The 14,126-nt window shown below is 39.9% G+C and overlaps 1 protein-coding gene across 1 annotated transcript in view; it reads left to right on the top strand.

Moving 5' to 3' along the window:
* Nucleotides 1-14,126, top strand: part of LOC127653318 (ras-associating and dilute domain-containing protein-like) — a 59,005-nt gene that overhangs the window by 10,325 nt on the left and 34,554 nt on the right. The window contains exons 4-6 of the mRNA XM_052139969.1: nucleotides 2,148-2,476; nucleotides 11,896-12,570; nucleotides 12,803-12,840. Coding sequence (XP_051995929.1) covers nucleotides 2,148-2,476; nucleotides 11,896-12,570; nucleotides 12,803-12,840 — 1,042 coding nt within the window. The remainder of the gene's footprint in view (nucleotides 1-2,147; nucleotides 2,477-11,895; nucleotides 12,571-12,802; nucleotides 12,841-14,126) is intronic.

Here is a 14,126-nt window from a genome sequence, read left to right as displayed (position 1 = left end):
GATTAGCGATGGGCATTCCGGCTCTTTTCATAATTGGTGTTAAAACAATTCAAATTAAATTATTAAATGTAATTGCACTCTACTTTAACCACAATTTATTAAAAAATGCATTGATTTGTTAAGAAAAATAATACTATTAAACATTTGCATTTAAAGTATAACTTATTGTATATAAACAAAGTGCATATAAATCTAACCATTCAAAACAAATACATTCTGAACAGCATAATAGACAGGGCCACCACTGGCCAAATTGATGCCCTACACGTGATATGAGCGTGAAGTGATTGTCTGTGTTCTGCAACTGCTTTTGGGTCCTTGAAGAACGTATAGCGAACGAGTAAGGGCAGCCGGTGGACTTTCTGGTGCCCCCCTAGGGAGTTGATGCCCTACGCAAACTGCGTAGTAGCCTATGCATGTTGGTAGCGGCGGTAGGCTACTGATAATAGAATAATGCCCCATATCAAAGAAAAATAAATAATTAGCAAAACTGCAGCATCCCACAAAATGAAATAAATGTAACGTGTGTATTTAAAGTTTAACTTTTCAATGTATATAAACAAAGTGCATATAAATGTAACAATTCAAATACAATCTGAGCAACATAAGTTGGCTCCGCCCTCCCTCACGCATCTTTGGTTCATTGGTTGACACTGCTTGTCTGATTGACAGGAACAACAGGTGAGGCTTTTAGTCTGGGCAGACTGTCAGAACTAATGTGTGCGCTTGAGCATTTAGGCCTATATTATTTTATTTGTTTTTTTCGTTATTTTTAAATCTTTTGATCATTCATATCTTAATTTTGTTAAATATTTGTATAAATAGATTCTGATATGCGAGCCGGCTCCCAACGTTCACCTACAAGAGCCGAATCGATCGTAAACAACCCATCACTAATTCAGATGTGGGTTTCCTGACACGAAGCACGAGTTGCCCACCTGTTTCTGCCCTCTACAATATTTGCAGAACATGACGTTGTTTTCGAACTCTAGCCATGGGAACATTTTGAGACAATTTGCATTGAATCTATATGTTCTCCCTCCACCAGCTTCAGTGGATGTTGAAGTGATAGCTGGGGTCACGGTAGCTTCGGTAACATTGCTCTCAGCATCCCTAACGTTAGCCGTCTCCAGTAAACCTTGTGAAGAGACTTTGTTAGTTGAACCTTGCGAATCCCCCTCGCCAAATTCCTCTTTCTGCTCGTCTCTTTTTCGCTATACCGATACTTTTTTCCATTGTTCACCTTTCTCTCTCTGACTGGACCGCGTCATCACAGAAAACTCTACTGTGGTTGGCACAAGCCGCTTGTGGAATGTGGGTTTTGTAATTTTTAAACAAATATCTTAGGGGGGGGGGGGGTTACGTTTGTAATCTTTATTCGCACACTGTGCTCGTAAATCATTTTTCCAGTTCGCACACATCAATTTTTAGGGGCAAATGCGAGTGAAATACTCGCACTGTAGAGCCCTGTATATATAGGGCTCTCTTGACTTGGGCCAGTAAGCAGCCACCAAATATACACTAACAACCATGTAGACACATGCTTAAAACACCTCAGCAACCACATAGCAATGCCCTGGCATCTTTCCGCAGCCCCTGGCATTGAAGCAGTGGATTTTGCCCAGGAAGACAGCAGATATATACAATGCATTACATTTACTGTGCAACTACATGTTCGCTTTGCTAAATTCTCACAAGATTCACAATGGCTGCTACTGAGGTTGAGGTACTGGTAGGTTTAGGGATAGGGATAAGATTAACAGTGTAACTACAGATGTAATTAAATGCAGCGTTAGGTTTAGGTTATGGTTATGGTTAGGGTTAGTTACAATGCAACAACACCTTTGTACAGAGTAAGTACATTGTAGAAAATGCTTAAGTACATAGCAGTTAAAGACACCTAATATAAATGGGTCATAATCTGGTTTATTTCTTTTATTTCCCCTTTCTCCAGTGTGATATCTAATATCTAATTCATATTTAAAATGACCACTATTTCAAGAATGTATCAAAATCACTGACTGATTTTACATAGACCAATTATTTAAAACACTATTGTGCACCATTGCTGATTAGAAATATAAAAAAATACCTTTCTTACCATCACTTCTTCTCATTGTTTCACACCCTCCCTCTGCTTACCCCAGGCCTCAATGCCCAGATGAGAAAGATGCAGAACGCCCGTTCACGGGTCACTTCACTGTTTGTGGATGGGACATGTGATGGGGTGGATGCTGTGGGCATGTGGAGGAGCTTGAGTGACATGAATGTGTCAGCTATGGGAAAAGAAGCCAATGAGACCCAAAATGCATCTGTACAGGAGGATACAGAAGCAGAGGCTGATAAAGATGCTCATCATCTCAATGCAGAGAAAGAAGAGACTGAGAGCAGCGATGACATCAACACACAATACTCCATCCGCTTGCCCTTTGATTTCCCATACTTTCTTCTGCTGCAGGGATACAACCACAGACAGGTAAGACAATAACGTCCCACTGTGGATATCTTCAAAGATGTTCTCTTATTTTGCGTTTCATATGGCCGCGGTATTTTAAATTGATGTTGCACGTAGCATAAACGCAGACTTTGTTCATCTAGGGTGCTCTAGTTCGTTTCTTACATTTTATATATTAGGCTTTGCAATGACTTTGACTCATCCAATCAGATTTAGAATTTATTGCTCCTTTGAATTTTTTGTTCAAGTGTTACATTTAATTCAATTTTAAACGGGTTTAGGGTTGTCTCAGTCCAGAGCCCTGATGTATTTTGTGGAATCTGATAATTTCCCACTAGTGTGCCATGGCACAGTGGTTGGGAAACACTTGTTTAAGTCATCTACTTTGTGCATGACATGAGTAATTTATGCCAAGCCTTTAGGCAATTAGCCAATTTGCTTCTGATAGAAAAATTGGCATCAATTGAAGGTGTACTTGCGGATGTATTTTAAGGCCTACCTTCAAACTCATTGCTTCTTTGCTTGACATCATGATAAAATCAAGATCTCAGAAAATAATTGTGGACATCCATGAGTCTGGTTAATCCTTGGGAGCAATTTCCAAACACCTGAAGATACCACTTTCATCTGTACAAACAATAGTATGCAAGTATAAACACCACGGGACCACGCAGCCATCGTAGTGCTCTGGAAGGAGATGCATTTGTCTCCTACAGACGAACATAGTTTGGTGCAAAAAGTGCAAATCAATTCCAGAACAACAGCAAAGGACCTTGTGAAGATGATGGAGGAAACAGGTAGAAAAGTATCTATATCCACAGTAAAAACGATTCCTATATCGCCATGACATGAAAGGCTGCTCAGCAAGGAAGAAGCCACTGCTCCCAAACCACCATAAAAAAGCCAGACTATAGTTTGCAAAAGATCTTACTTTTTGCAGAACTTTCCTCTGGTCTGATGAAACAAAAATGTAACTTTTTGGCCATAATGACCATCCTGTTTGGAGGAAAAAGGGTGAGGCTTACAAATTGAAGATCACCATCCCGACCGTGAAGCATAAGAGTGGCAGCATCATGTTGTGGGGGTGCTTTACTGCAGGAGGGACTGTTGCACTTCACAAAATATATGGCATCATGAGGAAGGAAAATTATGTGGATATATTGAAGCAACATCTCAAGACATCAGCCATAAAGTTAAAGCTTCCAAATGGGTCTTCCAAATGGATAATGACCCCAACCATACCTCCGAAGTTGTGGCAAAATGGCTTAAGGACAACAAAGTCAAGGTATTGGAGTGGCCATTGCAAAGCCCTGACCTCATCTGATAAAGCGAGTGCGAGCAAGGAGGCCTACAAACCTGACTCTGTCTGGAGGAATGGGACAAAATTCCAGCAACTTATTGTGAGTAGCTTGTGGAAGGCTAACCAAAACATTTGACCCAAGTTAAACAATTTAAAGGCAAATACTAACAAAGTGTATGTAAACTTCTGACCCACTGGGAATGTGATGAAAGAAATAAAAGCTGAAATAAATAATTAGTGGTGCTTGCAAAGCATCACTATTGTAATCTCACATACTTATTTTTATTTTTATACTTTTTATTATTCTATCTCCATACAAAACTTCGGCACCTAACTCGTCCCGCACCGTTTGGCGTAGACCCACGAATGAGGTGTCAAATCGAGCGACCTATTGAGGACACGTGTGCTATGACTTTTATAAGCGATCGGGAGTACGGTAATTGCCCCAGGGGCAAAAAAGCGGCGAAAAATCCCATAGACTTAACATTGCGACAAACTTTGACGCGTCACAGCTCCGAGCGAGGATTTCGCAGAAACGTGTGATTTGCCACATTTGAAGAGGCTGGCAGGCTCTGTAAGAGCATACCTCAAAATGGGGTAAAAGTTGCACCCTGGGGGCAGGAGCTGCCCAAAAATGCCCCAATTGACTTACAATGGTGTAGGACGGCCCATGAAATGAAATGGCATTGGGATTTGTATTCAACATAGCTCTGGATCACAGTGTCATAGAGACAATGGGGCGGGCTCATTTTACTCAGACGACCAATCAGTATCTCAGGATCATTTTGAATCTATCAAGCCACGCCCTAGCAACAATTTAGAGCACCTTAGCAACAAGTCCCATACACTTCTAATGAAAGACATCAAAGGGATATCTCCGGATAGAAGTTTCATAGAAACACAAGGGTGGTCTCGTTTCACTCGGGGCAGCAAACAGCCAATCATGAATCACCTCAACACTTCCTAGCCCCTCCCTAGCAACCATTGTCGAGCACCTTAGCAACCAAAATCCATAGAGGATATCTTCCATTCTGAATGTCACAGAGGCATGGGAGTTGGTTTATATCATTCATACTGACAAGCAGCTGTTGGAGATTAATGATTGGCAGCTGCCAAGCCACTCCCTAGCAACTAAACAGAGTACCCTAGCAACCCATTAGCAGTAACTATATCTCTGCACCAGAAAATCAGAGAAACTTCTGGGTTGATTTATTTCAATCAGGATGGCAAGGACACTTCATTAGTATCACTAAGGTAACTGCCTAGCAACCAGATGGGGTTACCCTAGCAACCGAGTAACAAATCACATATCTCTGCATCAGAAAAGCGTAGAGACTTCGGGTTGACTTATTTCAATCAGGATGGCAAGGACACTTGATTACTATCACTATGATTACTGCCTAGCAACCAGATGGGGTTACCCTAGCAACCGAGTAACAAATCACATATCTCTGCACCAGAAAATAGTACTGACTTCGGGTTGATTTATTTCACTCAGGATGGCAAGGACACTTCATTACTATCACTATGGTAACTGCCTAGCAACCAGATGGGGTTACCCTAGCAACCGAGTAACAAATCACATATCTCTGCATCACAAAAGCGTAGAGACTTCCGGGTTGACTTATTTCAATCAGGATGGCAAGGACACTTGATTACTATCACTATGATTACTGCCTAGCAACCACATGGGGTTACCCTAGCAACCGAGTAACAAATCACATATCTCTGCACCAGAAAATAGTACTGACTTCGGGTTGATTTATTTCACTCAGGATGGCAAGGACACTTGATTACTATCACTATGGTAACTGCCTAGCAACCAGATGGGGTTACCCTAGCAACCGAGAAACACATCACATATCTCGGCACCAGAAAAGAGTACAGACTTCCAGGTTGATTTATTTCAACCAGGATGGCAAGGACACTTCATTAGTATCAATATGGTAACTGCCTAGCAACCACATGGGGTTACCCTAGCAACCGAGTAACAAATCACATATCTCTGCATCAGAAAAGCGTAGATACTTCTGGGTTGACTTATTTCAATCAGGATGGCAAGGACACTTGATTACTATCACTATGGTAACTGCCTAGCAACCAGATGGGGTTACCCTAGCAACCAAATAACAAATCACATATCTCTGCATCAGAAAACGTAGAGACTTCGGGTTGACTTATTTCAATCAGGATGGCAAGGACACTTGATTACTATCACTATGATTACTGCCTAGCAACCAGATGGGGTTACCCTAGCAACCGAGTAACAAATCACATATCTCTGCACCACAAAATAGTACTGACTTCGGGTTGATTTATTTCACTCAGGATGGCAAGGACACTTGATTACTATCACTATGGTAACTGCCTAGCAACCAGATGGGGTTACCCTAGCAACCGAGAAACACATCACATATCTCGGCACCAGAAAAGAGTACAGACTTCCAGGTTGATTTATTTCAACCAGGATGGCAAGGACACTTCATTAGTATCAATATGGTAACTGCCTAGCAACCACATGGGGTTACCCTAGCAACCGAGTAACAAATCACATATCTCTGCATCAGAAAAGCGTACATACTTCTGGGTTGACTTATTTCAATCAGGATGGCAAGGACACTTGATTACTATCACTATGGTAACTGCCTAGCAACCAGATGGGGTTACCCTAGCAACCGAGTAACAAATCACATATCTCTGCACCAGAAAATAGTACTGACTTCGGGTTGATTTATTTCACTCAGGATCGCAAGGACACTTGATTACTATCACTATGGTAACTGCCTAGCAACCAGATGGGGTTACCCTAGCAACCGAGAAACAAATCACAGATCTCGGCACCAGAAAAGAGTACAGACTTCGGGTTGATTTATTTCAACCAGGATGGCAAGAACACTTCATTAGTATCAATATGGTAACTGCCTAGCAACCAGATGGGGTTACCCTAGCAACCAATTAACAAATCACATATCTCTGCATCAGAAAAGCGTAGAGACTTCTGGGTTGGTTTATTTCACTCAGGATGGCAAGGACACTTCATAAGTATCACTATGGTAACTTCCTAGCAACAAGGAGGGGTTACCCTAGCAACCAAATAACAAATCACATATCTCTGGATCAGAACATCGTAGAGACTTCCTGGTTGACTGATTTTACTCTGGATAGCAAGGAGACTTGATAAGTATCACTATGGTAACTGCCTAGCAACCACATGGGGTTACCCTAGCAACCGAGTAACAAATCACATATCTCTGCACCAGAAAATAGTACAGACTTCGGGTTGACTTATTTCAATAAGGATGGCAAGGAGACTTCATTACTATCACTATGGTAACTGCCTAGCAACCAGATGGGTTTACCCTAGCAACCGAGTAACAAATCACATATCTCTGCATCAGAAAAACGTAGAGACTTCTGGGTTGATTTATTTATGACCATAATTTTTGTTCTTTTCAAGCATGCTATTTCACGAGTTTTGCCACGGCAAGCACCACTCACATTTTCTTCAGGAAATGTACCTATCTAGTTATCTCTACTATTATTCTGACATTTCACATTCTTAAAATAAAGTAGTGATCCTAACTGACCTAAGAATATGAAATCTTTGGAGTGGCTCAAACATGATTGTAACAAGGTAAAGGGGAAAGGAGGAGGTGAGATTCGGCATAAGAATATAAATTATAATTTAATAATGAAATTAACCAAAATGACAAACACACACAGGTGTCGGACAGCTGCCCGTATTTCTCTCTCTGTCGCACTGCTGTCTCTGGTCGGCCTTTATCCCTCTCGGAGGCTTGAGTAGTCTGATTAGGGGCCGGGTGTGTGGAATCAAGACCCGGCCCTGCCCTCTGCTCTACCACAATGAGTTTGAATGATTTCAACCTAAGTGTATGTAAACCTCTGACATCAACTGTATAAATATATTAATAACATGCTATTGGTTGGAATACAACATTGCAAGACTCTGTTTTGCACCTGTATAAATGGGGATTTCCCTTATAATCTGCCTTCTCTCCTCCCATGTTAGCGAACCCCACCCCCCCCTCAAAAAAAAATTAAGTGGTCTGGTCCATCAGCCAACATGTTGTCCAAATTGACTACAAGTCATGATGTACATTGCTTATTTAATGTATCTGCAGAAATGAATCCAAAATCAGACATTCAAAAGAAAAAGGGTCGGAGAAAGAGTGGGAGGTAGAGCTTTTAAGAGAAGAAATGTATGGCTACGCCCCTGAGAGGAGGGCTTAAAAAGGAGGGATTTGTGTCATAAGTGGTTTCAGTGGTGGAGCAAGTTATTACGTTTTGATTAACACTACAAGACAAACATTCTTTTTTTTTTTTTTTGAATAACATGCTCCGTAGAATCAAATACAGTTACTAGGAATGCGTACTAAGAAAGTAAATAAGGTCCATTTTGATTTCATGTTAACTTAATATGCAACCGTCTTTATCATTGTGTATTTTTAGGCACCTCTCAATGGTTTGTGTGATTCTTTTACTCATTTGCTCATGGTTTATGTGTAAGAAGAATGCACTGGTTTGTGGTTAATTTACTAAGTAGTTATATGAGTATTGCCTTGTGTTGATGCTGCCCTTTTATCAGGAGTTAAATTCCAGGGACATGTTGACACACGCCGGACTGTCATTTACTGCAGGTAATAATCAGCATTGTTTTATGCCTGCACTCAGCCATGGCAGTAGCAGAGCTTAGTCACAGAGAGAACTAGTTCTGCCACCCAATAGAGCGCAACAGTGACCAACAGTTTTATCTATAGACAAAAAGTTCTTCAACCACGTCATTTTGTGGAGCTTCTATCAAGTCCTTCAAGTTTAAAACAGAAAAAAATATATATTTCCATCATAAATGCATACCATTACCATTTTATACAGTTACTCATAACGTCAAATAAGACATTGGTCACCCAACCCTACCGGATACTCATCGGCTTGTTCCTTCATGCCAGACCAAAGAGTAAGTTAAAGAGGTGAATGAGAGTGAGTTTACAGCCTATAGCAGGTGCTCAGGAGATTTTCTGAGATTAAGATATTTACAACAGCTCTATGTCAATCAATTCTGATAGTAGTGAGAGGCACTTCTACAGATCAAACCAATCTGTCTGTTTTGACACTGTTTTGATACAGTGTGGGCTAATGAAGAGTTTAGACAAGGTCATCCACACTTCCTCATACTGTTACGAGTAATGAGGTTTTTTTTACAAATGATTGTTGATAGGAAGATTAAAGACTTGATGGCAATAATCTGGTTTTACACCACTGTTGGTTAGTTAAGTTTCAGCATTGTTTGGAAGCTAATTTGAAACTGTATTTTGCTGAGTTATAGTTACTCCTAATTTAAATAGCACACTGAAGAGTATGGTCGAATTTATTTCGTTATTTTTGACACTTATCGGACAGGTGGGCATGGGTTAAAATTAGAGGTCGACCGATTAATTGGCCGATTTTTTGCATTTTTTACATAATCGGCATCGGCCAATATCCACGCATATCAAGCCGATTATTGGGCAGGCGCATCTGTGGGCAGCCTAGTGTTGTTGTGGAACACGTGTTCGACGCACGCTGCCCCTAGAATCATTTTCCAGCAGAGTGAGCAGACCTCATCCAGTGCCTAAGGAAGGAGCTAAGTTCCTTGGAGAAAAGGGTTAAATTTGTATAACTTCTTTAGATTTAATTAAAAACTTTTGATATGTTACTGCCAACTTCAAGAAAAACGTGACAAACGCGATAGTTGACATGACGTTCGGCTACTTTGGATATTGATAGCGTAGTTGAAGTTGCATTATCACAGCAGAAGGGTTGCTATCATGTCACAATAAGGAAGCAAGAATTTAGCAATTACAGACAGTGAATCTGAGACTTTTATTTGTTCTGTTTGTGTGTCTTATATTTGAGAGGGTTGTCACTCAATGCAGATAAATAAGTAATAAAAATATACCAACGCAGTATAGGCTGTTGAAGGACTGGCTTTGGTAAGCTCGGACGTTACCGGTTCTGCTGTCGGTACTGGAGAAATTAAGAAAATACATTTATTATTGCTATAAAGAGAAAGTTATTTTATCTCGCCAGCCATTTCTATGTATAATAATATGAAACCATTTGTCTGTGATGCAATTTAGCTATTCGCAGTCAGAGAGAGAGAGAGAGAGAGATCTCACGCGGTGCCACAGCGAGCACAACACGAGCCCTGCTTAATGAGTGACAGAACGAAACATTCAGACATAGCCTGGTTTAGATCTGTGATATTAGTCTGATTTTATTTTAGATTTCACCTTCCAAAGATTATAAAAAGAATATTGATACATAAGCCGCATTCTGTCTAGCACAACTTCCTTCCCTTCACAGCGGTGCACTGACATTTCTCCCTAAAACTCAAACTTAACGTCAGAATCAGCACGATCGGTGATTGTTGTAAAATGCAGTCTAGCTACTGTTGCTAAATTGCGGGACGCGTTTAATAATAAAAAGAGCGCAAGAGATACCGTTCCCAAGGCGGCGCACGCTCCGAAACACACCGCAACGAGACAAGCAAAGTATAGACTATTTGGGTTTCATGTGCGCGTCTAAACAATCAACTATACACAAAAATATGTCAAAACGACCGGCTTGGAGATTCACTTAAACACAGTTTATGTCTTAAATGGACGTAGTTATGGAAATAGTTGGGGAGAAAATATGCTGCATCAGGAGCCTATTAGATCTGAACTCGGTCTTAAAGGGGAAGCTGTCTATTAAACGTGACGATTGAGCCATTACTGCGAATCAAACAACAAAAGGCAAAGAGAAAATCACTTACAGCTCTTGAATGAATAACTTCTGCATTAATAAGCATTAATCTATCTATGATAAACTATGCAGTGTTATTTTACAATTGATTACTTTATTAGATTTCTTTTTAGACCACACCTGAACAGTAATGTTAGGAGACCTTCCTGAAATTAAATCACTGTGCCTATATAACGTTTATATTTGTGTAATATATATATATATATAAACAAAAAGAACCGCTAAGAATACCGTTAAAGTACCGGATCGATTAGCGGTATCGGTAAGATAGTAATACCATTAAAACCTTAACGATGCCCATCCCTAGTTATGCCTGTGCTTCTCTTGGATGCTCTGAATATTGGATTACGTGTCTGGATTGCCCCTTAATTAAAGCTGCATTTGGATATCAACCTTCGTGTCTCGGAGCAGTTCGTAACACCTGCTTTGTTTATTTAATATATTTGTTATACATTATTTATACAATATGTTTTTACATTATACATTTTTAATTTTAAGTGTACAAGTGCAGATTGGTCAAGTGTTCAATAAATGTAATTGTTGAGAAATGTTGTCTATCCTAAGTAATTATTTGTGTTACATTTTATCTTTCAAATAAAAGGTTCAAATAAGAGGTTAAAAACAAGCACATATCGGCCAAATATCGGCCAAATTAAATCGGCAGCATTAATCGGCCATCGGCCGACCCGGATTTCAAAAGATCGGCATCGGCCTGAAAAAAACAATATCTGTCGACCTCTAGTTAAAATATGTCATCGCATATTATATTTATTGCATAATTTGTATTCACAAAAGCACGTAAAAATATTTAAATAACCATTTTATCTACAAAAACATTCTATAATTTCACGTAGGGATATTTTTGAACTAGTTCAATTACATATATCATCCACATGAGCTATTTACTAACCATTACGAAAATCGAGAGTTCCGAAAGTAGCTATTGGCAAAATCGATATATTGGTCAACCTCTACACTACAAAGTAAACATTCTCATATATAAATATGAGCAGTAACTAATCAACAGTAGATCAGAGGGGAAAAAACCAAAATATAGACGAACTATCAGCGGTTTATTTCTGCCAATATCCAATTAATCTGCAAAACCAATATAACGGTTGACCTCTAGAGGTGATGTGCATTGTGTTTTACCAGCACTTCCTCAGTTTACATCCTTCCGTCAAATATTTAATTATGCATTGCGACATGTTGGACAGACAGATGAAGACTATAGTTTGGCTATGTGAATGCTTGATGTAGCTGGATTATATCTCTTTGTGTAGATGTACTGACAGTTATCTCGCTTGAGTTAATTCCTTGTTTGTCCTTGTTGCAGGACTTTCTTATCTATCTGATGAGCGGGAACAGATGTGTATTTGGCTGCTCCAGTGAATCCATTTCTGGTAAGGACGAGGAGACCTTAAAGGTGGACGTCCTACTCTTTGCCCCCGATATTTTGCCCCAACATTGTTGCGTACAGCGTCTAGACGCCACCAGTGACCAACCCAGTGACGTTAGCAAGATGTTAACCAAGCTCAGACCCTTTCACGGCGCTCCCATTACACACAACGGAGTCCCGCTTTATGACGAGGTGGAGTTGTGTCCAGGAGACCTGGTGGGGCTCGGTCAATATTATCTCTTCATGTTTAAAGATCCTACTGACAAAGGAGCTTTCCAGACCCCATCCTGGATGGCCACCCTGTGTCCCCCTGCCACAATGGTCCCTTGTAAACTATGCAGATCCTCCATTAGGAGGACAAAGCCCCTTAAAGCGGCAGCCCGCTGGAGGGACCTGGACGGTAAGGTGGTGTCGCTGTCCTACCAGCTGCAGTATGAAGATCAGGTCTTGGAGAAGATTTTCAGCATGGTGGATCCAGTGGGAGAAGAACCCAAAGTTACTTCAGCATTTCTGCTTTGCCTGTGCATTCAGCAGTCGGCCACTAACTTTGAGTTGGTTCACCTGCGGAAATTACTGCTAGGTATCGCCAATCAGGTCCAGCTCACCACGTGGGTGAGTGGAAGTCTTTAGACTACACACAAACAACCAACAAAAGATACAATGAGATAAAACTATTGTCTTGCTACTGAAAAATGTACTGTGACTTTATGCAAGTTTAATATTTTTTCCAACCCGATGGGAACTTGAAAATGCACAGCATAACAGCAATGACCCATCAGAGATAAAAGATTATGCCACACAATAGCAGAACTGTTCTTCTGAGATGTATTTTTTCCCTCCACAGGAAAGAACAAAGGAACTTGCAGCTCTGCAGCCAGACATGTGAGAAAGCTTTTCTTTTATTTCACATGCCCCTGAAATAAGAGCAGAGATGATAAAGATCAACAGTATCTAACTTATTATCACCCATGGTGCCTTAGATGTTTATCTTGTTTTCAATGTAATGCCAAACCGTGACCACTTGAGTACCATCATTAACCACTGAAATGTCCAGTAATAAATCTGTCTGCAGATCTTAGTTAGTAGTGTTAATGTGGCTCAGGCTGTGATTGTCTGTTGTATAAATTGTGTATTTGACTATCAAAGAGCTGGCGTGTTTTTATTAGCTGATATTTTCTGCCTGCATGGTCACATCCTGATTGGCAATTGTTTCCCTCCATATTGTGGTGAGGTGAAAAGATTTGTGGTTAAAACCAGGGGGATGGGGTGGGGTAATAATTAAAACAAGCAAGTACAACCCCACCCCAACATTTATAGCATGATCAATGGAAACATGTAGATGCTTCATGCTGCAACCCCCCAATATTCAAGCAAAATCTACGCCCTTGGTTAAAACAGAAGCACTAAAGGGTGAAATGAAACTCAACGGCTAGGGGAAGTGACCCAATTAAGCCCACATACCATATAAGCCCATTTACTGATTTATTTTAAAATATAAAAAAGATGGAAAGCAAGAGAAAAAAAAAATGTTGCAGATGAAATGCAAATATTTGTTGGCATCATATTACTTTTTATTTGGAGCCAATCAAATGTTTCGTTCTTGAGGTATTTGGGAACATGTGCTACCACGGTTTGGCAGCCATTTTGGACATTTCTTCACTGTTTTTGATGACCTCCAAAAAAGTTATTTTTCTGGAGTCAGATGAACATACCAGGCGAGGAATGATAAATAAACCAATTGATACTTGATATTATTTATTTTCTTTGTATTTGAAAAGATGGATTTCATGAGTTTCTGGAGCGTGCTGGACAAAGATAGATGCAGTAAAACAAAATAAATGAATAAAAACGGCTAATAATCTCATTAAATTAAAATATTTTAGAAGCCGCTTATGCTTAAATAAGATGTAGTGCTCTGTCTGTAATTATAATCCAGAAATATAACTTTATTTTCATGTTGGCTTATTAGGAACAGTGCATTTGAAAAGCAGAATAATTATTTTATTTGTTTAAACAACAATAGAAAACATGCTTTGTTGTAAAATATAGTGTTTACATTGACACTACTTTGAATTATTTAGGTATATTTTCCACTGAACCCTATCGTTCCATAAGCTCACTGAACCTCATATTAAACTTGTTAATGCTACGTACTGAATCTGTTTTCA

Source organism: Xyrauchen texanus, chromosome 12 (genome assembly GCF_025860055.1).
Source record: "Xyrauchen texanus isolate HMW12.3.18 chromosome 12, RBS_HiC_50CHRs, whole genome shotgun sequence".
Classification (NCBI taxonomy): domain Eukaryota; kingdom Metazoa; phylum Chordata; class Actinopteri; order Cypriniformes; family Catostomidae; genus Xyrauchen; species Xyrauchen texanus.
This window is presented reverse-complemented; position numbering and strand designations above follow the sequence as displayed.